Source organism: Periophthalmus magnuspinnatus, chromosome 4 (assembly GCF_009829125.3).
Source record: "Periophthalmus magnuspinnatus isolate fPerMag1 chromosome 4, fPerMag1.2.pri, whole genome shotgun sequence".
In the NCBI taxonomy this organism is placed as follows: domain Eukaryota; kingdom Metazoa; phylum Chordata; class Actinopteri; order Gobiiformes; family Gobiidae; genus Periophthalmus; species Periophthalmus magnuspinnatus.
Window position 1 is genome coordinate 18,722,565 of NC_047129.1, and position 25,097 is coordinate 18,747,661.

At 38.9% G+C, this 25,097-nt stretch overlaps 1 protein-coding gene across 1 annotated transcript in view; it reads left to right on the forward strand.

Annotated features, from left to right (window-relative positions):
* Positions 1-25,097, forward strand: part of LOC117370224 (collagen alpha-1(XXIV) chain) — a 52,256-nt gene that overhangs the window by 20,926 nt on the left and 6,233 nt on the right. The window contains exons 6-48 of the mRNA XM_033965616.2: positions 672-725; positions 872-925; positions 3,087-3,131; positions 3,570-3,623; positions 4,447-4,491; positions 6,092-6,145; positions 6,240-6,284; positions 7,257-7,310; positions 7,943-7,987; positions 8,388-8,441; positions 8,534-8,578; positions 8,767-8,820; positions 8,907-8,960; positions 9,981-10,034; positions 10,727-10,780; positions 10,991-11,044; positions 12,358-12,402; positions 12,497-12,550; positions 12,705-12,749; positions 15,114-15,167; positions 15,750-15,803; positions 15,916-15,969; positions 16,062-16,115; positions 16,769-16,822; positions 16,897-16,941; positions 17,042-17,086; positions 17,374-17,427; positions 17,855-17,908; positions 18,026-18,079; positions 18,243-18,296; positions 18,771-18,824; positions 18,928-19,035; positions 19,496-19,549; positions 19,631-19,738; positions 19,825-19,878; positions 20,362-20,415; positions 20,498-20,554; positions 20,811-20,864; positions 21,043-21,096; positions 21,168-21,221; positions 22,014-22,067; positions 23,985-24,092; positions 24,951-25,058. Of these exons, the coding sequence (XP_033821507.1) occupies positions 672-725; positions 872-925; positions 3,087-3,131; positions 3,570-3,623; positions 4,447-4,491; positions 6,092-6,145; positions 6,240-6,284; positions 7,257-7,310; positions 7,943-7,987; positions 8,388-8,441; positions 8,534-8,578; positions 8,767-8,820; positions 8,907-8,960; positions 9,981-10,034; positions 10,727-10,780; positions 10,991-11,044; positions 12,358-12,402; positions 12,497-12,550; positions 12,705-12,749; positions 15,114-15,167; positions 15,750-15,803; positions 15,916-15,969; positions 16,062-16,115; positions 16,769-16,822; positions 16,897-16,941; positions 17,042-17,086; positions 17,374-17,427; positions 17,855-17,908; positions 18,026-18,079; positions 18,243-18,296; positions 18,771-18,824; positions 18,928-19,035; positions 19,496-19,549; positions 19,631-19,738; positions 19,825-19,878; positions 20,362-20,415; positions 20,498-20,554; positions 20,811-20,864; positions 21,043-21,096; positions 21,168-21,221; positions 22,014-22,067; positions 23,985-24,092; positions 24,951-25,058 (2,460 nt within the window). The remainder of the gene's footprint in view (positions 1-671; positions 726-871; positions 926-3,086; positions 3,132-3,569; positions 3,624-4,446; positions 4,492-6,091; positions 6,146-6,239; positions 6,285-7,256; positions 7,311-7,942; positions 7,988-8,387; positions 8,442-8,533; positions 8,579-8,766; positions 8,821-8,906; positions 8,961-9,980; positions 10,035-10,726; positions 10,781-10,990; positions 11,045-12,357; positions 12,403-12,496; positions 12,551-12,704; positions 12,750-15,113; positions 15,168-15,749; positions 15,804-15,915; positions 15,970-16,061; positions 16,116-16,768; positions 16,823-16,896; positions 16,942-17,041; positions 17,087-17,373; positions 17,428-17,854; positions 17,909-18,025; positions 18,080-18,242; positions 18,297-18,770; positions 18,825-18,927; positions 19,036-19,495; positions 19,550-19,630; positions 19,739-19,824; positions 19,879-20,361; positions 20,416-20,497; positions 20,555-20,810; positions 20,865-21,042; positions 21,097-21,167; positions 21,222-22,013; positions 22,068-23,984; positions 24,093-24,950; positions 25,059-25,097) is intronic.

The following is a 25,097-nucleotide window of genomic DNA, read 5'->3' on the forward strand; positions in this document are numbered from 1 at the left end:
GGAATCTATCTAACAAAAAATTTACTTAGAATAACTCAGAACTTGCACCAGGCGACTGTGTGCCAGCCCACTGTGACCACGTGACCTACACCCATGACTTTAGATGTGGGACGGCCATCTCGAGTTTGCCCTGATGAAAACCGAAGGGCTGATATGAGTTGGTGTCATTTTAACTTTCCATGTGGTAATAAAGGCTTTTAATTATGTTTTGTTTTTTTTCAACGTTGTATTTGACACTGGTCCTGCAGTGAAGTTTGCACAGTCTCTACACGTCTAAGTAGCTCCTGCCTGTAACTTTTAACTTAAACTTTTGAATTGTTTTAGATTAAAATGTAAAAATGTCCTTTACCCTTTGCTTTGAACCCTTTGAACCCTTTGCACTTATGTGACTTTTTGACCTTGATGAGACTCAGCTGTGAAGTGAAAACCATTTGAGGGACTTTATCATGAAGCTCATTGAGAGAAAGACAAGGGTTTGAGCTCCACAAAGCAAAGGGAGGACACTCTGTGGATTTGAATATAAAATAAAAAATAAAAAAAATTGTTGAGCCATTTAACTTTTTTATTCTTCACTACATCATTCCGTGTACCTCTCTCCATATATGTGAGTGTCCAAACTCTTGACTGGTTGTATAAGTTGGGCTTTACTCAGTGTTTTTTTTTCTCATAAGGGTTCAAAGGGCGATCCGGGACTGTCACCAGGCCAAGCTGCACCAGGAGAAAAGGTAAAGCTTCATCATAAACCTTCTATTGGGGTTTTCCAGTGCATTTCTTCAGTATGGGAAAAATCATGATTCAACTTTAATTACACTGCACATGTGTGAGTTTCAGTCTGAATCTGTGACTTATTGTTTAAATGTTTTTGATACAGGGAGACAAAGGGGCTTCGGGGCTTCCTGGTCCAGATGGATTTCCTGGGTTACCTGTAAGTATTATATTATTACTTTGATTTCATTTCACATGGCTCCAAATTCCCCGCTATAAATGCTAGCCTCCATTAGCTTCATTTTACTGGAGCCAAACGCTGTGGGTGACGTCGCACTCACTTAGTCCACTTTTTTTATACAGTCTATGGGTCGTACCAAACAGATCACTCTTCCGTCGTTCAGCTTCTCCAGTCATGTTTGAGCAACTTGAGCTCATAGTTTGACTTGAAGATACTGTTGTATTTTCTTGCCAGGTTTGAAATAATAATGGTCCTAGTTTTCGCTCAGACTCTTTTGAGGGCAGTGTCAAAGGTCCCATGAAGAAGAAAGGGACTTTGAGTGGAAGTGATCGGTGAAATGTATCCCATGACACCGCAGGTCAGCACATGCCAATCAAGAACTCCTTTAAGATGAAGATGTTTTAATATGAGACCAATGTGTGCAGAGCTGGGGATTAAATCAGTTCATTGTTTTAGTTTGTGGCATCTGCACAGGATAAGAGGAGTCTGCACATTTAAAATACAACAAACAAAAATAGAACAATAAAACCAAAAAAACGTGAAGATATTCTGCCTGGCTAGAATTAAATGCCAGGGAGAACTGATGGGTTGTTATGAGGTATTAGTTCATGCACATACTGGAGCTTGTGGCATTGTGGCTCAGTTTCAGTTTTATGTATAAAGCACATTTAAAATACAACTTAAGCTGGCCAAATTGCTTCACATAACAACAAACAAGTATACCGTATTTTCCGGACTAAGGTACACTTTTTCTCATAGTTTGGCTGAGGGTGCGACTTATACTCAGATGCAATTTATATGTGAAATATATGTTTTTTTCTTCATTATTATGTATTTTTTTGGCTGACGTGACTTATACTCCGGTGCAACTTATACTCCGGAAAATACGGTACATAAAACACGACACATTAAATGCCAGAGAGAAGAGGTGTGTTGTTGAGGTTTTAGTTCATATACATATACTTGAGCTTGTGGTGTTGTGTCTTAGGCTCAGCTTTATTTAACTAGATCATTTAAAATACAACTTAACTTGCACCAATTGCTTCACATAAACAACTACAAACAAAAACGACACATGGGCAAAGAACAAAAAAACCACAAAAACAGCAAAATGTCCTGCCTAGGTAGACTTAAATGCCAGGGAGAAGAGGTGTTGTTGAGGTTTTAGTTCATACACATACGTGAGCTCGTGGCCTTGGGGGGAGTCACTCTGCTGTCTGAGTCTCAGTTGTCTCTCTCAGCTCCAGTCTCCTCGTCACTGGCCTTCACCTCGCTTCCCAGGAGGCCTCCCCAGTGTTTGCAGTAGCTAAACCTAATACTTACACCGCTGCAGCATTAACTGTTGCCCTATAAGTATTTTCAGAGGAAATGAGTGGCTTGGGGCCTGTGCTGGTCACCCCCAAGTGAGGCTTTTATTACCTGTGAGGTTCATGTGTCACGACTTGGGAAACACAGGACAAAGTGAATGGGAGTATTGAATCTGCAGAAGAGACACTGACCTGCCTCTGACCTGCTGTTTGGAGCTGTCATCTGCTGGTGATTTCCAAAGTGAAGACATGACAGGCCCAGATCTTGTTTTAAAATGCTATCGTTGTGTCCTTGGGCAAGACACTTAACCTGTTTTGCTACCCCAGTGTCTGCGTACACTGGTGTAGTTGTGAATGGCTTGAAGGTGGGAACGCGCTGTATAAAAATGACTGTTTTATCAAAAAATATCTACACTAGCAGTCAAAAGTTTGGACACACCTCTCATTCAGTGTTTTTTAAATTATTTTATTTTTTATTTTTACTACTTTCTACATTTTAAATACACAGAAAACATCAAATATATGAAGCAATGTATGGAATTATGTAGCAAAGAAAAAAACTCACTACATTTTTTTTAATAAAGCAAGAGAATTTGATTATGATTTTTTTTTTTTTTAAGTAGTTTTTCATTGCTACATAATTCAATATATCTCACTTCATATATTTGATGTCTTCTAAATATTTATAAAATGTAGAAAGTACTAAAAACAAAACACACACAAAAAAAAAAAAAAAAACAGCAAAAAAACTCTGGATGAGATGGTGTGTCCAAACTTAAATATATTTTACTTTCACTATTCTCTCCTAAAACGTTTCCTGTTTCTATTTTTAGGGCCCCAAAGGTCATCAAGGGCCAGCTGGGCTTCAAGGCGAGCAAGTAAGTAACAATGACTGTGTACGTTTTTTTCATGGGTTTTATTTGCATTTAAATATTCTACAAACATAATTCAAGTATACACACACGTTAAGACAGCTGTCAAATGAACTTACCTTTAATAAAATGGCTCCAAATACAGCCTCTGATTCCTAATGCATGCTCATAAGCCATACACAGTTATTTAGAGTCTAGTAGTATGTAGTTTTCCCTGTAAAAATGCTGTTTTCGCTGTAAGAGAGGAGCTGTTGTCTGAGGCCATGAAGTGCAAAAGGATACAGTTAATAGACAGGGGTTGGTGGAGGCTGCGCACAATGAACAGGGCTTGTGTTATTCCGGGGTTGGCATTGCCGGCAGAGCTCTGTGATTCTCCTCTTTCACCTTATCCATCTAATCTTCAGGCTTTGTTCATTCATTCTGCCTCCTCCGTCTCCGCTTTAGGGAATGCCGGGACCTCCTGGAGAAGCCGGGGCTGCAGGTTACCCTGGCAGGCAGGTGCAGTGAAAATACAAAAATCATAACGTTTGTTCCCAGCTCCACTGAATGTTATTGTTATATTTACATCTGTATTAAACACATTTGGTATTATTGTATTATTATTATATTATTGTTATTTTGTACCATTTTAAGTCATAATGGAAAAAGTTTATTAAGAATTATTCAGGCTTAACAACTTCATCAGGTTACTAGTGGCGTAGTTGGTAAAGTGTTCATCCACTGATTTGAAGGTTTGCGGTTCAAATCCCGCTCTCAACATAAACGTCAGATCCACTGACCCACAGGTTGGCGGTGCGCTTCCAGCTCCCACAGATGAATGCTTCCTTTAAAAATGTTCGTATTAACCCGCTCTGCATCATCCTGGTATTTTTATTTCGCTATTGTGTGCGTAACTTATGTACGGGCGTTACCTTCAATAACTTTGCTCCGCATTGGCGCTTTGGTTGCTTTTCCAAATGTGGACACCAGCTCCTTGTCATTGTGTCCTTGGGCAAGACACTTAACCCCCGTCGCCCGCAGTGTCTGTGCACACTGGTGTATGAATGAGTGTGTGGATGGGTGAGTGGTTCCTTGATGTAAAGCGCTTTGAGTGACTTGAAGGTGGAAAAGTACTATATAAAAACATGATCATGTGACCATTAATATCTTAACTCATTAAATATGCAGTTACCAAGCCTGAATAATTCTCAGTAAACTATTTCTTCATGCTTTATAAGGCTAATTAATGTGTAGTTGTTATAAAGTGTTTCATGTTTTAGTACCACACTAAAAGCAGAGTTTTGAGAGAAATCATGTGTTTTTGTTGTTGTTGTTGTTGCAGGGCTCAGCTGGTCCTGAAGGTAACCCAGGTCCTAAAGGTGTCAATGTAAGTATGATGTGATGTAGAGCCAGAATAAGAAAGAGCTTTGTCCTTGTCACAAAATAAAAACTATAAAAAAATTAGGAATGTTTTGTTACGGTGCTATAATACAAATAAAATAAAAATAAATGATGCTAATTCAAAATGTAATACTAGCTAGACAGGATATCTTAGTTTTAATGTCCTTCTTCCATGTGTCGTGTGATATTTGTTTTTTTGTTGTCTTTTATGCAAACCACTTTGGTCAGCTGAAGTTGTTTTAAATGCAGTATTTAAATGAACTTGTATCAAAGACCTAGATAAAAAATTGTTTGAAATATAGGTTTATAAGTACTATTTAAAAATGCCAGATTTATTAGTTAGCGCTCTGAAATGTGTGTAATGAGATTTTTTTTTGCATAATAGAGACTTGCAGTGCTGATGCTCGCAGAAAGTGTTTAGCTGGAATTACTGTGTTGTTGGATGCCTTATCTTGTCTCGTACACCTGTTGTTTTGTCTGAACTAATGAAAGATTCACAAATTTACCATATTAATCTTATGGCTTAAAGGCTTTTCAACTGACAGCGATCACGTCTTTGGGGTGGACCATTTTCTGAAGCTATTGCTAATAAAATTATTTCACTTTTGTTTGTTTACTGACAGAGGTGATGTTGAACTTTGGGCCAGTTTTTGTTTCATGTGGATAGGCCTAGTAATTACAGAGATATTAACTATAAAGCAGGTCCACACATCTTTAATCTGACAATTACACAGGAAATTCTACCGTAGGTTTCTGATCTGTCTCCAGCTCCATTTCAAACTATAAGTGTAGGTAACTCTAGTATAATGTGACGTCACCTGAACACGACAATATAAGGAATAAATCAGTGAGCCCAGATAAACAGATACAAGGCTGTAGCTGATGTGGTTGAGGTAAATGTGAAATATCTGTAATATTTTGGTGTTTGGTGACTTTAAATACTGTGTGACTCCCACTGTCTTTTCATGTTTCCCGGTTGAGCCATGTTGCAGTCTACAATATCACCACTAGATGTCAGTAAATCAAAGTTTAACTGCATTGGGCAAAACTAACTGTTATTATAAATGACATGAAACTGATGTAAGTTTTATACTTTTAGACAGACGTGTTATTCGTGTTTAAAGTAGCCGTGACAGTTTGACAGAGTTAAGATCGTTATATTTAGGATTTTATTAAAATTGTAACTTTTTCCCTGTTTGGCAGTCCTGTAGGTTTCAAACTGTACTTCCTGGTTGGAAATCATGACATCACACTAGGGAATTTCCTAAGTGTTGCCTAGCAACCACGCTGTACACTGGGCCAAATTATTATCTGACAAATAGAAATATAAGAAAACACCTTTATTTTGTTGAAATAATCTTTAAAGTGTCAGAAAAAAATGTGTAAATTTTGCCAGAAATTTTGGACAGAAATCTCCTCAGTGTGATGTCATCAGTGTGGGACGCTCTCTACTTCCTGTAGTTTTCAATATGTTTTTATTGGTGTAAAAATATAATTTATATTTACAACAGGCATTATCCCACCAACTTTTCAGAACCTGCCAAACGCACTTTCAATATAATTTTCTTTTCTTTGTTTGTTTTCAGGGTTTTATCGGACTTCCTGGTGTTTCTGGACCGCCGGGGTTAGAAGGAGAGAGAGTGAGTTAATACACTTTATGGATAGTACTGTAATCTGTTTTTACTTTAATTACATTTTTGTGACATCAGTAAATAAATCTTTTTGTTTGTTCAGGGTGTTCCTGGTCCTGCTGGTAAACCTGGTCTTAAAGGAAGACAGGTGAGAGACAATAACAGACACAATGTGCACAGTGATGTTGAGGACGTAAAGCCAAAATGAACACCCACGGAATGCGTTAAAACTGCAGAACACACGGCTCCCCGTTGTTTAATGCGCTGTTACCATGGTGACAAACGGAAATGTCTCACCTGTGAATGTGAAAAGCCTGTTCTCTGTCTGTAAATGTCTCAGATTTGAGTTTTAAATGAAGCTAGTTCTTAAATTCTACTCAGAGCAGTTGAGCATTTTTTTTACCCGTTGCTATGGTGATGTCATGGCAACATTCACCTTATTCAGGAAGTTCCCGTGGGCGCCGCCATCGTCATTTGAGTTGTATTATTTTGTGTGTAGCTGCCGATCTTGACAGCAAATAGTTTCTATATGGATTACAAAGCCGTCTTGAAGCATCCCAGAGAATCGGTGCAGTTTGACTTGTTGCTGCACATAAACACTGAATTTATGACACAAATTAGCACTACTTTATATTAGATTTTAGTGGTGAAACTTTTCCGAAATTCTCCATTGAAATGAACGGGATTCGCACTTAACCGGAAGTGCCAGTCACATTTACAGATAAAGGGGGCGGAGCTAAATAAGGTCAATAGAACATGATTTAACTGTTGTGCGTTATAGTATTGTAGAATGAGATGATGTCATACTCCCAGATGGGGGCAACAGCCATTTGTTCCTATTGATTTTTTTTCCTATTTACCTTTGAAATATGCAAAAGATAAATTCATAAATGTTGAATCGGATTATTTTTGTTAGAGACTAGACCCAACAACTTGCTATAATAATGCACGTACATTTGAGCTGTCCCCATCTGTGTTAAATATGATTGGTCGATAGAATGTTGTGATGTCATCTGAAACCGGGGATTAATGCACAACAGGTAGACACTGGGATACACACTGACTGGTATAAGCACATTTGAACAATATAATATATGTACAACTTTCTTTATGTTTTCAGGGAGTAATGGGAGACCCGGGAGAAAGAGGTCCACCTGGTCCTGATGGAAATGAGGTTAGACTAAGTTACATAAATAAAGTTAAATAAGAAACCAGGAGGTGATTTTAAAGGTCCAACAGACCTGGAGTTGTGTTTTGTTTCATTCACACACAAACCCTGCATATTCAGGCTGAGTTCTTCTCTCAAACTGAAAACACTCTGTTCCACCTTGTGATGTCATCATGTGGTAATACAGGAAGTGCTTCATTGTGTTTTTAAACTCCATACACCTTTATTAGAATAATTTGAATTATTTCAGCTCTGGCATTTCCACTTCTACTGAACTAAATGTTAAAGGAGCTGTTAACTTGAAAACTTCCACTTCATGACTTCACAAGGTGGAACAGAGCATTTTGAGTTTTGGAGATGTAGACAGACTAATCATAAACTGTTACTCAAACATGTGTGAATGAAACAAAACACAACTCCAGGCCTGTTTTTGAGGAGGTAACAACATTATAACACAGATTAAAGCTCACAAGAGTCAATTTTGTGTAATATAGGACCTTTAAAGTGTGAAACTGTGTGCATTTGTATGCATTTTAGTGGAATTCCTTGTCTCCAAAATCTTTTTAAAATGCCAAGTTTAGTCTGTAATTAGAAGTAATTTTGTTTTCTTGTGTAATGAATACCATCCTGTTTTCCAGGGCAGTGTCGGTGGGACGGGCATCCCTGGCTTCCCAGGACTCAGGGTAAGGATTCCCTGTGGATGGAGGAGCACACAGGATTCCCAGAGGGGAGGGTGGGATCAGAAGGAAGTGTGCCAGTTTAATGAGGATGTCAGGAAATTGGAGGAGTGGTCCTGGTGCGGCAGTGTAGTAAACGTAAATTGGTTTATTGCTGCGTTTCCTCTTAGCTGTTCAAAGAGTTAAATTTGAAACAAAGACACAACAGCCACGCTCCGGATTGGCTGTTTGGTTGCTATGGTACTCGCATTTAGGATTTCTAGTATGGAACTCAGAACACTATGGGTGACGTCACACTCGCTTAGTCCACTTTATACAGTCTATGGTCTCACGTCAACTACAAAATATAAAAGAAACAAAAACGTATTATTTCTGACTGCATCATAGGGTCTTTGTTTTTCCACAGGGGGATCCAGGACCTGAGGGGCTACGTGGATTGCCTGGACTGGTGGGAACGCTGGTAAGCAGGAAATCGTTTGTGCAGAAGTTTGTCCAGATTTGGTTCATTGTTGTTGGTGGAATCCTGGCTTCAAAACAGTCTTGTTCTTTTAGGGCCCAGTTGGAAAAAACGGCTTGCCTGGATTGAAAGGTGATAAGGTGATCTAAATATTTGTATTATTGGCGTGTATTTGTGTGTGCCAATAGTTACGATCTGACTTTATATTAATTTGACAAATGTAGTAGGCAGTGATGATAATGTTGACTTAAGCAATTTTAAAATCACCAAGAATGCGGTGTACCTGGTTAGTGTTGTGTTATATCTTTTATGATGCTATGAAATTTAGGGAGAAGAGGGACTAAGGGGCGAACCAGGAGAGATGGGGTACCAAGGCGATAAGGTGTGTCTCGTCGATATTATAAGCTTACAATATATTATTTGACTTGTTTTGACTTGTTTTGAGTTGAGTTGTTTCGTGGTTTTAAGGGAAATGCTGGAGCACCTGGTCCCGCTGGTCCGAGGGGAAAACCAGGCCCACCTGTGAGTATTTCAGCCAATCTCATAACAACCAGCAAAAAGTTTGGACGCACCCTCTCATTCTGTTTTTTTTTTTTTTTTTCGTCTGTCTGCATTTTTTATACACACAGAATACATCGAATATATGAAATAAGATAGATGGAATTATGCATTACAGTGGTCCCTCGTTTATCGCGGGGGTTACGTTCTAAAAATAACCTACAATAGGCGAAATTCGTAAAGTGGTCACCTTGATTTTTTACAATTATTATATATGTTTTAAGGCTGTAAAACCCCTCACCACACACTTTATACACTTTTCTCAGACAGGCATTAACATTTTCTCACATTTCTCTCTTGTTTAAGCGCTCTCAAAGTTCAAACATTCATACATTTGTCGGTGTAAAACGTTTCATCGACATTGTGGGTTTTGTTGGGGAGAAAACTTGCAAACATACAGCACTTCAGAGTCACACTGTGATCCAACATTTATGTAAATTTGTCTGAACACATTCTGTTCTGTACAGGAGACACAGCACAGAGGAGACTGATGGACAATGGTCTACAGTCCCTTAGCCAATCAGGACGCAGAACACAATGCACGTTCATACACTGTAAAAAAAAAAATGCAAAATTGCACAAAAATTATCTGCAAAACAGCGAAACCACAAAAGGTGAACCGTAATATAGCAAGGGACCACTGTAAAGAAAAAATGTTACATATAATTTTTCACATTTATATTTTATATTCAAAAACCTTAAAGTATCCTCCCTTTGCTTTGTCAAAAAATATTTATTTTTTCTTTACCACATAGTGCCATATATCTTGTTTTGTATATTTGATGTCTTCCGTGTGCATATAAAATATAGAAAGTGGTAAAAATAAAGAAAAAAACATTGAATAAGAGGATGTGTGCAAACGTTTGACTGGTTGTGTACGGCAGTATTTGGGTAAACAGAAGCTTAATTCAGAATGTAGTTTTTTTCATGGCACCATCTCCTCAGAGAGAAGCACTTTGTTGAGCCGAGTTTATGTTTGTACAGGGTCCACTTGGTGATATCGGGATTCAGGGAGCGCCAGGCCCACCAGGACCAGAGGTATGACGTTATATCAGTTTGGATCTTTGGTTTAATAGGCTCAAAGCTAACAGTCACTTTCATTAAAATTGGAAAACAGAAAATAAATAACCTGTTAATATAAAAACAGATTACACAATTATATTTATATGTTGAATAATTCAGTGGTGTTGTTTTAATATGTATTATGCCCCAAAATTAGCATGAGCGTTAGCATTGACATAAACATGTCTCTTTATAAACATAGAAGTATCTCTGGTGAAGTATTCATAGAGATAAAACTGGACAGGCAGTAGTGACACTCACAGTGAGATTTCCAGCGCTGTTGTGCAAAGAGACTATTCATTTAAAAACAGCGCTTGTGACTCACAGTGACTGGCTGATTTTTTTTTTTTTTTTCCAAAACTACACTGCATTTAAAGTGATTGCAGTAGATAACGTATTCATCCATTCAATCATGAAAAAAGTAGAAAAAAACAACCAAAAAAAACACTTTGCTTCAGACAAAGTGTGAATGGCACAAACCTTCTGATAAACTGTCAGGAACATAAGAAATATAAAGCCATACTGATTTTTACAGTGTGATGGTCTAATAACACAATTTAGAAACTAGAACTGTACTGTCTTCAGATAATATTAATATATATGTGCATTAATATTTAATATTTTAATATATTAAAATATTGTTTTCTCTTCCTGTTTTATTTTTCCAGGGTTTTCCAGGGGACATAGGAATACCAGGCCCAAATGGACCACCTGGACCAAAGGTAGTTAAAGATCCTATATTACAATAAAGAACTCAGCCTAAATCTGCAGGTTTTGTGTTAAACACGTGTGAATGAAACAAAACACAACTCCAGGTCTGTTTGTGACGATTAAACAACATTATAAGATTGCATAATATGGACCCTTTAAGACGTTCTGTTTGAAGTCTTTTTACTAGAAAGACTAATATTATTGTATTATTACTATTTCAGGGTTTACAAGGTTCCAGAGGACCACAGGGGCCCCTAGGACCAAAAGGAAGTGAGGTGAACACTGTCATTTATCAGTTGTGATGTTATAGCAAAGAGTGATATTTTTGATAGTGGTTTGAATCAGTATCAATAACAACTGTACATCCTGATGGTTGTGTCCGAATGTCTCCCTCAGCCCCTGACCCCTCGTTCGCTCCACAGCTCTGCTCTCTGTAGAGACTCATTCATAAAGGGATTTGAACATGCAGCTCACTACATCCTGGTCATGTGACTCTGGGTCTGGGTGAAAAAAGTCTTAAGGCTAAACTCTGATAAAACTTGATTTGTGCCATAAATAATGATCAGATTGGACTGGCACAAGTCTTTTCTGGACTAATAATAATCAGACAAGTTTATGTTAAACTCACGTAAACGAACTGTATTTTTCTTTTTTTAATCTGAGAAATTATTTCTCTGTTAACAGCTCCAGCTAAGGTTAGCAGCTAACGTTAGCAACTTTACACCATCACGGTTTATTTGAGTGTTTTATTCGTAATCAGGATCAACACTGAGATAAACCAGCTCTTCTATCTGCTTCATTCAGTCGTGTTGTGTCCAATTAAACATCTGTGTCTGTCCACTGTTGCTTTTCCAACTCTCCTAATGCGTTGTGGTTTATATTGACCTCTCTAGTGACCACCAAATGCCCACTACTTTTCAAGGTCCATTGTGGGATATTTTGAGTATTTTCTCACCAGCTGGACATTTGGACACCACTAAAAATGGTGTGACCCCTAAATAGCGCCCCCTGTAGGGGACAGTGTGGACATTCGGACACAGCCCATGTGTGTCTATGGACTGCTGCTCCTCGAACCTGAAATATCCATTATATGTTCTTTATGATTTAGTCATTTATAATATTTTTCAGTGTGTGATACAGATACAGGTATTAAAGCTGCACAGTGTAACTTTTCTGGTGGAAGATCTGCCATATGCTTGTCTCCATGTTATTGCTTTGCCTGGAGTTTTCCACAGTACGATATTAAACTTAGACTATACCCATGGAGACAAGCAACTGATCAACTGGTCAGATCTGTGAAGAGGTGAGCCAATTCACAGTAGGAATCCATGTTTGTTTTTTATTTAAACACTTGCTGAATATGTCAGACAGATAAGTTTAAAGGCATACTATGCAGAAATACAGAAATAACATCTCCATGGTGACACAGGTGACAGACCCTCCACCAGAGAAGTTACACCGTGCACCTTTAACAACAGTTTTGATTGAATACTTGTATCATACTCAACATTTGTGTAAAGAAAAGACAATGAGAAAAATACTATGAATATTTTGTTATGTTGTCTTAATTCGATTGATCTGTTTCCAGGGTGACGAAGGACCACTTGGCCCACCTGGCAGCGCTGGCCCAACTGTAAGTTTTTCTATCTCAGGACATAAATAACAATACTCACATGTCAGAGTCAAAAATTAAAAACTCACATATCCATATTTCACCTTGTCTGTAGGGTAGAGCTGGGAGAAAAGGCCACATTGGAGAAGCTGGTCTGGACGGTCCAATGGTATCTACACGTTTTGTGTCAAATTCTTGTTATTTTAGACAGTATTTCAAAACTAGTGAGTTTTCTAAACATCCCTGTTCTCACTGAGGAAGGCGTGATGACTGAAATATCACTGATAACTAAGCTGCATGTGCATTCATGTATTTGCTTTCAGGGAGAAAAAGGAGAGCTGGGAAACGTCGGGAAAGTTGGTCCACAAGTGAGTTTCAGCTGAAAGCACCAGCACTGTATCTCACTGTATCTGAAGCAGTGACAAAAAACAAATTTATCTGCTGTAATGACAAAAAAGTCATTTATCTGAAGTAGTGACAAAAAACCTCACTTTATCAGAAGTAGTGACAAAAAACTGACATTATCTGAAGTAGTGACAGAAATAACCTCACTTTATCTGAAGTAGTAACAAGAAACTCATTTTGTGAAGTAGTGACAAAAAAACAATTTATCTGAAGTAGTAACAAAAAACTCACTGTATCTGAAGTAGTGACAAAAAAAACTCACTTTATCTGAAGTAGGGACAAAAACCTCATTTTATATGAAGTAGTGACAAAAACCCTCATTTATCTGAAGTAGTGACAAACAAAAACTCATTTATCTGAAGTAGTGACAAACAAAAACTCATTTATCTGAAGTAGTGACAAACAAAAACTCATTTATCTGAGGTAGTGACAAACAAAAACTCATTTACCTGAGGTAGTGACAAACAAAAACTCATTTATCTGAGGTAGTGACAAAAAAACCCACATTTATCTGAAGTAGTGACAAACAAAAACTCATTTATCTGAAGTAGTGACAAGAAAAAAAAAAAGTATCTGAAGTAGGGATAAAAAAAACTAATTTATCTGAAGTAGGGATAAAATCCTCACATTATGAATTAATGACAAAAAAACTCATTTATCTGAAGTAGTGACAAAAAACCTCTGAAGCTTGAAATCTGAAGTCACATGATCTTGTCTCATGAGCCTTCCATGACGGCCAAATGATGGTCAGTTATTTTAATATAACCTTCTTTTACCAGGCAAAATATTAAGAACAAATTCTTATTTACAATGTTGACCACAATGATTTCAATGCACTCTCCTTCACACAGTGTCATTCGTCTCTTTGTAAAATCATGGGTCACTAATATGTTAATTTGTGCATAGTTGGAAGCACAAAGCCTTTTGCTCATCCAAAAGGCTTGGATGAGCAGCCAAACATCTTCACTCTAAAACTTTTGTCCAGTGACAAAATAGAACTGTTCTTTTACTATGGCTCATACCTGGACGTCTGAGGGATTACACACACAGCTTGTGTTGTTTAGCAAAAGAAAAATTGTACTCTGTAACTGGACAAAAGTTTTCAAGTGCTGTTTATCCAGCCAAACGTCTTCACTCTAAAACGTTTTTCCAGTGACAGAATTGATTTTTTCTTTTACTATGGCTCATACCTGGACGACTGAGGCATTTCACAGACAGCTTGTGTTGATTGTGCAGGTTAAACCAGAGTCAGTTAAAAAAATCACAGCTTCTTATACAACAATCCTGTCTATAAATTCTGAAAGACACGTTTACAATGTAATGGACCTCTGCCAAAAGTGTATACAGGTGTACTTTTACTTCTAATCTTTGGTTTTACAACCTTTTTTTTCAATAAAGTTTTCCAATATAACATTCATTTAAGTTTACCAGGGAGGGATGCAAGTCAGATGCACCGTCTTTACCTTGGCCAGCCAAGAACACGACATATGTTGCCCGCTCATAAGACAGACAGCTCTCTCTCACTCTCGACACTTCCTTCACAGTCACTCACATCGTAATCCAGGGCCGGTTCACAAACATTAACTTGAATTACAGCCTGAATGTCACACGTGAAGGAGACTTTATATGTGTTTGTTACAGCAAGCCAAAAGAAGTAAAAAGCAAGTAGTGCATATTGTAAGACTATGTTTGCCCTCATCCTTGGTACCAGCAGAGGGCGCATGGGCTGGAGGGAAGCAGTTTATTAAATGTAAATTTTCTGTAAACCATGGTTCTTCTGTGTCTCATTAAAATAAGACCCATTCAATATTTTATTAATTTATTCATTATCAAGAATATTTTACTCTGACACACATTTTAGTGCACCAACCTAGTCTGTAGTTCATTAGTTAATCTGTTATTGTTTAGTTTATTTGAATGAGTGCATAGTGTAGCTCACAGTGTGATGGAGGGTAAAACAGATACAGTGTACAGAGGATCATAGACCAACAGAACAAAACTCATATGAGCTCAGGCCCAGCAGACATGACACAGACACAGATACAACACAGTGTTCTACATACACTCACATAATCAAACAGGGGCTTAATACTGCAGTGTTTGAGTGTAAATGCATTTGGTCAGTTATAGTAAATCCTTTGCTTACCTAATATTTTAAGCAGTCTAAGCAGGGACTCCCAGACTTCCCTCTGGGGTGAGGGAAGTCTGGGAGTCCCTGCTTAGACTGCTGCCCCCGCGACCTGGCCCCGGATAAGCAGAAGAAAATGGATGGATGGATATTTTAAGATATACAAACATGTGGTTTTGATGATGCTCTGCTCTTGCAGGGTCCTGCTGGCCTGATCGGGACACCAGGTGTAGAGGGAGTTTCCGGTGAAAAGGTAAGAGTGTGTTTTCAGTCATTAGGCTGTCATTCATCATCAACTTTGAGCGACCTGCACAGAGCCCCATAATTACACATTTTTAGGTAAAAATGCCCAGAAGGGCCAGTACAAGTACTCAGAAAACACTGATGTAATTAACATCGCCACAAAATACCAGGAAACATTTTAGCCGACAAAGCTCTTTAAGCTAACCCCACACCGTTTATGCAAAACAAGACTTTGGACTGATGTGTGATTAATGGTGCCATGGTGAACATTATGAAAACATTTCTGAACAGCTGCTGTCTAAACAAACTCCTGCTCCATCTTTTTAACGCTGCAGCTCAAACTGAAGGAGAGACTCAGGTTAAAATAGTTTAAAATGAGCTTTACAACTCACACAGGATTTCTTTACACCTGCTCCGTGCCCCTTCACATTAAACTCCACTAAAGCAGCTGTCACTATAGCCTCGTGCTCTGAAGGTGCTGTCTCCAGTTACAGGCCTTTTCTTGGACAAAAACAACTGAAATTGTGTCATTTTTTTTTTACTTTTTGACCTTTAGGGTCATTGCTTAAATGAGACACTTTGTGCCTGACAGGGTGACCGGGGACCGCCAGGGCCAACTGGCCCAGTCGGGGAGAAGGGCCCGAGAGTAAGTGTTGTTTTGTGTGTCATAGTATAAGAGTTTCATGAAGTTTAAAGGTATTAAATATTTAATTTTGTCCTCTGTTTATTGTAATGCTGTTTTGTTCTTTTGGAATAAGGGTTACCCAGGCTTACCTGGAGGTCCTGGAGACTTTGGCTTACAGGGAGCACCGGTGGGTGTCAAATCAAACACATTGTGCCGCATTACAGCAGCTGTAGTTTGTGCTTGTTATTCTTAAGTATGTGGTGTGTTGTGTGTTTTTAGGGTCCTCCAGGACAGAGGGGTGATCCTGGCATCGCTGGTCCAAAAGGACGAAGGGTAAAGCCACACTGTTTGACTCCTGCTTGTTAAAGCCCTTTGTCATGTTGCAATTATCAGTCTTTTTGAAGTCTTCTTCTGGTCACAATCACACCCGCTCTACAATGGCCATAGGAATAAATAAACATCTCAACAAACAATAAAAAAGACACAAACATCAACATTTCCCAGAAATACATCAGAAATACATCAGAAATACATCAGAAATATGTCAGCATGTCCCTGAAATGTGAAAACATTTTAAGTATAACAAAAAGTAATTTGTTGTAATGTTTTGTAAATGGGAGGCAGCATTGGCTCAGTGGAAAGAGAGATCCTTCACAAACACAAAGGTTGACGCTCAGACCAGTATGTGCTGTTGTGTCATTGGGCAAGACATGCCTGCCTTACCTGTGTGTATCCCTGTGGAGTGAGAGAGGGGCTGATGGCACAGACTGGCAACACATTTAGTCTTTTATAGCACTTTTTCAGAAACTCAAAGTTACTTTACAATGTCTCGGCTACACTTGGCCGTGATGAGCTCCAGTTGTAGCCACAGTTGCCGTGGGGCAGACTTACATAAGCTAGGCTCCTAATCTGCACCTCTGGCATCTATTTAGTATGAACTTAATTTTCTGGAAGTTGTCAGAAATAACTTTTAATTACATTTCTAGGGCCCACAAGGTCCAGACGGCCCACTGGGAGAACCTGGCCCCGAAGGCAGCAGGGTAAATATGTCATGGAAAAAATGTGTCTCTTTCTGTTGTTTGGATCAATTATAATTATAAATTTTCCATTGTAGGGAGAAAAGGGTGATATCGGAAAAAAGGGCGAGCCAGGATTCATCGTGAGTGAAAAACTCATTCTGTTGATTTATAATTATAAACTATATAACATAAATGTGAAATGTAATCAGACTTTTACTGAATGACTTCTATTGTTTCAAGGGCAAAGCTGGTGCACCTGGTGAAAGGGGCCTTCCTGGAAAACTTGTGAGTTATAGTAAGCCTACAGTTGATTGATTTTAATATCACTTAATTTTATAATTGTGTTCATGAGAGCTCGGTCCCATAGTTTATGTCTTGTTAAGTTTTACCATTTTTAACAGCACTGCTTTTTACATTAGAATGCACAACTCTGCATCTTTACACCTGTGAAGTCTGTTTCTACTTATTTTGTTTTACTTTTAAAACATGCAGTAATATACTCAGTGCATAACATATACACATTTATTATTACCCATCATAAATGTTAATGATTCAAACTGTTGTGTTTTTAGGGAAAACCAGGCCTCCCTGGAAGCCCCGGAGAAAAGGGCCCTTTGGGTGAACCAGTACGTTTCAGCTTATTAATTATTTATACTATATATATATATATATATATATATATATATATATATATATATATATATATATATATATATATATATATATATATATATATATATATATATATATATATATATATATATATAATCTTCCTTCTTGTCGTTGTGGCTTGGACATGTGTGATGCACATGTTTTCTACAGATTGGTTCACTGTTCAGTGTTACTCGTGTGTTGTATTTGATTGTCGCTAATGGTCTCTCCGTAACTGGAAGATTACCTCATTAAACCTGTAATAAAAGTTTAACTGCCTTAAAGCATCGGAAAAGCGCTGTTAGCACATAATAATACTTCCCATGATTCATTGCACTCCACATATCTTTCATCTGTCTGATGATATAATGCCACTGCTGTTCTTATGTGTGTGTTTCACAGGGACCTAAAGGACCACCTGGGGAGCCCGGGCCTGAGGGAGAACAAGGACTTGAAGTAATTTTGATCTCTAGGTTTTGCTCTAGCTTTATCAAGTATTTATTTGTTTGTTTCATTTGTTAATTATATGGTACATGAAATATGCATATTTTATCATTTCTTAAATGGCTTTAGGGGGCGCCTGGACCAGAGGGGGGGCCTGGTGCCATCGGAGAGCCGGGGTCAAAGGTCAGTGCAGCAGTTGAAACATTTCACATATGGAGATTCAATCTCTTCACCACGGGAGTGTGGACAGACATGAACTTGTAGTTAAAACGCCTCTGGCTTCAAGAATCTGAGAATCTGAGACGTCGTCGTGACTTGTAACCTCAGAGTTTGTCTGTTTCTACAGGGGGACGCTGGACCGCTTGGACCTGAGGGAGAGCAGGGACAAGAAGGAATCAGAGTAAGCTCCTTACACACAAGTCCTTTATTATGCAAAAAACACCATGTTGTAGTGGTGTGTCCTCATCATAAACTTACCTGGAGTTGTGTCTTGTGTCAAAATGTCCCCCACCGCTGAATGTTACTGAGTGGACGTCCTCTGTCTTAAGTCCATACACATTCACAGACTTCAGCTCGTTTCAGTGCTCTCATTTTAGCACCACTGCAGCTGATAAGCTGAAGCTGGTTGTGAGTTTCTTGACCTTTCATGGCAGAACGTGCAGCCAGACCTGCTTCCACCTGGTTCCAGTTTGAAAACACAAATAAAATCTATTAATGGAATCAAAGGCCTTGGTGTATTTTCTTGACACTTTCATGATGAACTCCTCAAAATAAGTCCTGAAGTTTAAAAAGGCCGACTAATGCACACTATAAGCCTGTAAATGCTGTCACAAATCATGTGTGTTATTAAATTATGCTCATGTTGTGTGGATAGGGGCGTCCTGGACCTCCCGGTGAAGATGGACCTCAAGGGAAAGACGGACCAAAAGTAAACAGAGAAAACATCCTTTGTGATTCGCTCTTTATTTATGATCATCTGAAGTTTTAGATTCTGTGATCTGAACGTCATACACATATTTATGTGTATTCAGGGTGAGCCTGGCGACAGTGGCCCAATGGGTGAACCAGGAGAGAAAGGACAAGAGGGAGATGCGGGTTCCCCAGGACCTCCTGGTGAGCCTGGAAAACAAGGCTTTCGTGTGAGTTTTCTTTAGTTAAGTTTGTTATATAAAATATCTTTCTAAGGAGTCTGTGTGTGAGTGTGTGTGTGTGTGTGTGTGTGTGCGCGCGCGTGTGTGTGTATAGGTGTAGTTTTGTTGTTATTTATCCTGAATTAACACAATTTTTCTGGAAAAAAAAAAAATCTGTTTAATCTTTTTAATAAATTGATTACAAGGCGAGTGTCATGTGGATGCACTGCTGCTCGTGCACCACTAGAGGTCAGCCTTTTCCTAAACAAACTGAGGCTGTAATAAGGATCAATGTTTTAGTTTTGAAGTCAGACATTTTCTGATTTGATACAAAATAAGCATAACACACAAACCAGCACATGTAATCTGAGTTATTTATTATTATTGTATTTACCAGTGTCCTCAGTTTTAATGACAAAGAATTAAATCAAATCTCTTAGATTAAATTCTAATTTATCTGGTTTCAAAGGGTCCAGAAGGGAAACTTGGATCCCCAGGAAACAGAGGACGCCCAGGCAAAAAGGTAAGGTTCTTGTGTTTAGAACGTGTTAGCTAAACATGCTATAACATCCAAAAACCTTGTTGTGTTTTGGTGCGGCTCCAGGGAGAGCGGGGGCCCCCGGGGGCTGCAGGAGAAATGGGTGAACGAGGGGAACTGGGGCAACCAGGCGAGTCTGGGCTGAAGGGTGCCAGAGGAACGCGAGGGACGCCTGTGAGTTTACATTTGTGATAACTTGTTTTTCATGCTTTTTTGTCTCATTTAATTTTATTAATATCTTCATTTTGTCTGTTTTTCAGGGCCCTCCTGGTGCCATGGGCATGGAAGGTCAACCTGGGATTTCAGGATACACTGTAAGATTTCTACATGTCATTGGATTATTGCCAAGACTCTAGTTACAGATGTTTCTGTTGAATAAATGTGTTTGTCTCTTTGTAAAACTTAAAGTAATAATCCTTAAGTTTGCATAATACCCAATGAGTAAATGATGTGCAGTTGTATAGGCTGTTGCATAAACGCTTTCACTTTATTTTGTTTCCAACGACGACAGGCTGACATGTGATAACGCCCAGTCATTAGCCCGCGCTTCATTCAGAGCTGCTTGACTGTGGGTTTAGGTTCAACACGGCTCAGTTTATGTCTTTCCCTCTTGACTCTTGTTGATAGATTTCTGGGCTGCTGCCAAAACCTGTAGATGATGGAAAATAAAGAGAGATTCTATTTGCATTAAACTGTTGTGATTAATGCGCTGACAGCTGTCACAATGTACATTTGGCTTTGTAGCAGAAACATGCTCCGTCATGTAAGGCCAATGAATCAAATTCTTTATTTTAAAGGGACCGGATGGAAAACCTGGATCCATTGGACCGCCGGGGCCTAAAGGTGAAAAGGTACTTGGAAAGTTTATTATGATATATTTATTCAAAATGATTGTGTCAGATAAATGTAATAGTTCTTTTCTGTTGTTTTCAGGGATACCCGGGAGAGGACAATAAAACCCCCGGACCCCCAGGAACCATAGGTGAACCAGTAGGTGAACCATCATTGACATGACATAAACACATTAATGACGCTCTACACACTATTAATACGTTTAATATGTAAGAAAGTGACTGTGTTTAAAAGAACATTTTTATGACAAGTTTTTCATTTCAATCTGGATTTGATTTGAAATGAGGATTGGCAGGAAACTTAGATTTTTGATTGGGTTACTTCTTCAATGGTGAGGTAATTTATAATGTGTCTGTTTATGTGGATTCTTATGCACATATTTGTAACGACACAGGGGCCTCCTGGAGAACGTGGAGAGCGTGGAGAGCCAGGAGATGAAGGATATCAGGTAGACTTTTTGTGTTTAGGCCTTTCACATACTCGAACCCAAAGTATTTTAAAGGGCTTAGCACACTTTGAGTATTTAATATGTTTTTCATTCGTCATAATGTTCTATATTCACATAGAGTTTTCCAAAATATACATACCGCTATTTCATTTTTTGTAATTGTTTTTGTGTCTATAAGGGCCATGTTGGTGTGATTGGACCTCGTGGAGCTGTTGGGCCTCCTGGATTACCTGTAAGCTATAGCACACACCAACATTTACATATGTAGCTCGATGTTTTTATGTCATTTTCCATGTTGTTTAGGGATCCCCAGGCCTGGCGGGAGAACCAGGTCCAAAAGGAGAGATTGGAGTTCATGTAAGTCACCAAAGCTCAAGTTTGTTTCTTCATATAGATTTTCTGGAGGATTTGGCAGGTCTGCTTTGACTCATTGGGCTTTACATCAAAAAAGCCGTTACCCGTTCACACTCCTGCACTCTCACACATCCCTACACCAGTGTACGCAGACTATAGGAGCAGGGTGTTTGCCAAAAGGCAGAAAAATATTACGCTCTGGTATATAAATTGACGTTAACATAGTATCTGAGAATGAGCCAACCTTAAGGTGGACTATTATACAGAACCAGTTTGCCTAAAATTTTGCCTAACAAGCTTAAACGGCCCATATTATGCTATTTTCTGATATGTTCTACTGTTGTTTCCTCATCAAACAGATCTGGAGTTGTGTTTTGTTTCATTCACACATGTTAATTAAGTGGTAATACAGGAAGTGCTCCACTGTGTTTTTAAACTCACCTTCACTAGAATCAGTTGGATACTTTCACGCCTGGAATTGCCAATCTCTACGGAACTAAAGGTAAAAGGAGCTGTTAACTTGAAAACTGCCACTTCATGACATCACAAGGTGGAACAGAGCATTTTGAGCTTGGAGATGTAGACAGACTAATAATAAAGTGTTACTCAAAACACAACTCCAGGTATGTTTTCAAGGAGGAAACAGTGTCTTGAAGTGTCTTACCTAAGAACACAAAAACAGTGTGTTCTGTTTAAAGCTCGGATAGAACCGTTGATCTTCAGGTTGGTGGGCGGGTGCTCTGACCATTGAGCCACTGCTGCTATAACATTGTACATCCATGTTTATATTTCCAGGGCCCTGTCGGAAAGAAAGGAGCGCGAGGCCTGACTGGAGCGCCTGGTGCTGAGGTGAGTGTCAGTGGTTTTTACTGGGCGAGTGTGATGCTAACACTGTTCTGGCCATAGACTGTTTATATAAATAGACATAGCAAACCTGCAAGCTGCCACGTTCCATATAGGAAGTGATCATGGGCGCGCTTCCGGCTCCAGTTCACTTTCTACTGAAAAACTGTGTCCCCTCTCTCTGTAACTGTTACTGTCAGACTCGCCATTTTGGTCTTAAAATGTTTGTATTAACCTGCTCTACATGATCCTGGGGGTTTTATTTCACTATTGTGTCTGTAAATCAAGATATGAATGTTAATAAGAGACAAATCAGGCACCTTTTTTCCCTGAAGTCACTCCCACTAGCAACAGGTTTGATTGACAGCATGGCTTGAAGGGGCGTTACCTTTAACAGCCTCACTTCAGATTGGCTCTTTGGTTGCTATGATATTCACAGTCGTAGTTTCAGATATGGAATCGGCTCCAAATTCGCTGCTATATCTGCTAGCTTGGATGAGCTTCATTTGACTGGAGCCGAACGCTGTGGGTGACATAACACTCACTTAGTCCACTTCTTTATACAGTCTGTGGTTCTGACACACTTTTCCTTTGTACATCACAGACGAAGTAGGGACAGCATTCATACTAAGATTACTATATTGAAAAATGCTAAAATGTTACCTATGCTACTTATGTTCAGCTTGGTAATATTGTCAGCATCCTCTTTAACATCCCAGAACAACACACTGAGATATTAAAGGATCAGCCTAAGTCCAATGTAAAAACAACAGCCATATTCATTTATATTCTCAAACTTGGTGAAAAAAACACAGATTTTATAAAGAAGTGGACTAAGTGAGTGTGACGTCACCCACAGCATTCGGCTCCAGTCAAATGAAGCTCATCGAGGCTAGAGCAGTTAGAGGGGCTAATTTGGAGCCGAGTTCCATATTTGGAAATCCAACCACGAGTATCATAGCAACCAAAGAGCCAATCTGGAGTGAGACTGTGAAAGGTAACGGCCCTTCCCGCCCGCACTGCTGGTTTAGTAGGAAGCGGGCGCTTGGCAACGCTGTCAATCAAACCTGTGGCTAATGCTAGCGGGAGCAACCTCGGAGAAAGAAGGTGACTTGATTTGTCTGTTATTAATGTTCATATCTTGATTTACAGACACAATTTAACATTTAAGACCAAAATGACGAGTCTGACAGCAGCAGTTACAGAGAGAGGGGCCACAGTTTTTCAATGTAAAGTTAACTGGAGTCGACGGAGCCGTAAGCGCGCACATGCTCACTTCCTATTTGGAAAGTGGCGGGTAGTCGATTAGCTATGTCCATGTATACAGTCTGTGTGTACATTTGATATTTTCCATAGAGCTGAAAAATGATGAAGAATCATCAAAGAGAATACAGACACATGATGTTATATAAGTCAAAAGTTTGGACACACTTTTACATTTAATGTTGCTCATTTCCATGATTATTTACACTGTAGATTCTCATTGAAGCATCAAAACTATGAATGAGACATGTGGAGTGTAGTAAACAAAAATTAACTCACAATAACTACTAATAAAACATTTTAAAATATCCTTTACTCTTTGCTTTGTACCCTTTTTGTTTGTTTGTTTCATTCGCACATGTTTAACACACAAACCCTGAATATTTAGGCTGAGTTATTCTTTCAGATAGAAAACATTCTGTTCCACCTTGTGATGTCATCATATGGTAATACAGGAAGTGCTCCATAAACCTTCACTATAATCATTTGGATGATTATAGCTCTGGAATTGCTGATCTATATGATTTCATATATCTTACATCATATCTACCTTGATAAAATGTAGTAAACTTAAAAAAACATATTGCCTGAGAAGGTGTGTACAAACTTTTCCCTGGTTATGTTTATTATTTATTTAAGATTATTCTGTTCATTCCTAAGGGACTGACTGGTTTGCCTGGACTCACTGGGGTCAAAGGTTACCCAGGCCAAGATGGACCCCCAGGACTGACAGGTCCCCCGGGAGCTCCAGGGGACTCGGGCAGAACGGTACTCCACTCCTACATGTCTATGACAGAACCTGTTCTTCAGTGTTCAAATAGAGACATAAACATACAAACGTGTTCATATTTATAGGTTCATGTTTCAGTTGTAAATGGTCCCACGTCTCAGTTCTTCTCTTTATCTTTTTTCCAAACGAGCCATGTGGATTTTTCTGAACATGAACATGTCATATACATTGTCATACATAAACATGTCTCTAAAACTGTGTTGCACTTACTCAGATATACGGTAAGATATAAACTCTGTTAGAGTACTGTCTATAAATATGAAGAGTCTAAACTATCATAAACCTGAGGCCCACAGGAGTCTATAGCGTCTCTATACGGCGAGCACTATGTGGGTCACTCACTCATGTGCCAGACAGTTCAGTTACATAACTGAACTTTTAAAGAGTCATAAACACTCAGTTCTTACTATCACAGGCCTGTGTATGGTTCAACTTTCAATAGTTTTAATATCATCACATTTCATCAATCTGCATGAATCAGGAGCAGTCTATTATTGTCTAGACCAGATGTGCTCGTGTGCCAGACATGTCACGTCTTTAGCCTAGATTTCAGCGTAACTGAAGAACCCAAATGTGACGTGCTGTTCTATTTAGTGTTATGTTAATATCAAAACCTCCAACTGCTGATGGAGGAACCACAGAGGTCTGTGGTGTAAGTGTAAGTACTGTACACTGTCAGGACCACTGCGTGATCTGCCCATTCACAATAATACTGAAAACTCATATGAAAAATCACATCTATTTTAATCAGGCCCAGATCAGCTATGCTTGTGCATGAGAAGCAAACATATTGTAGTTAACATAACACAAAACTGAGAATATACCTACTTACCCAGGGTCAGAGAGGCCTGGTTGGACCAGAGGGACCTCCAGGACGTCCTGGTCTCAGAGGAGAAATTGGGCTTCCTGGACTTCCAGGAGAAAGAGGCCCGGACGGACTAAAGGTAAGAAACAGCCTTTGTGAACATGAAGAAACAGCCTTA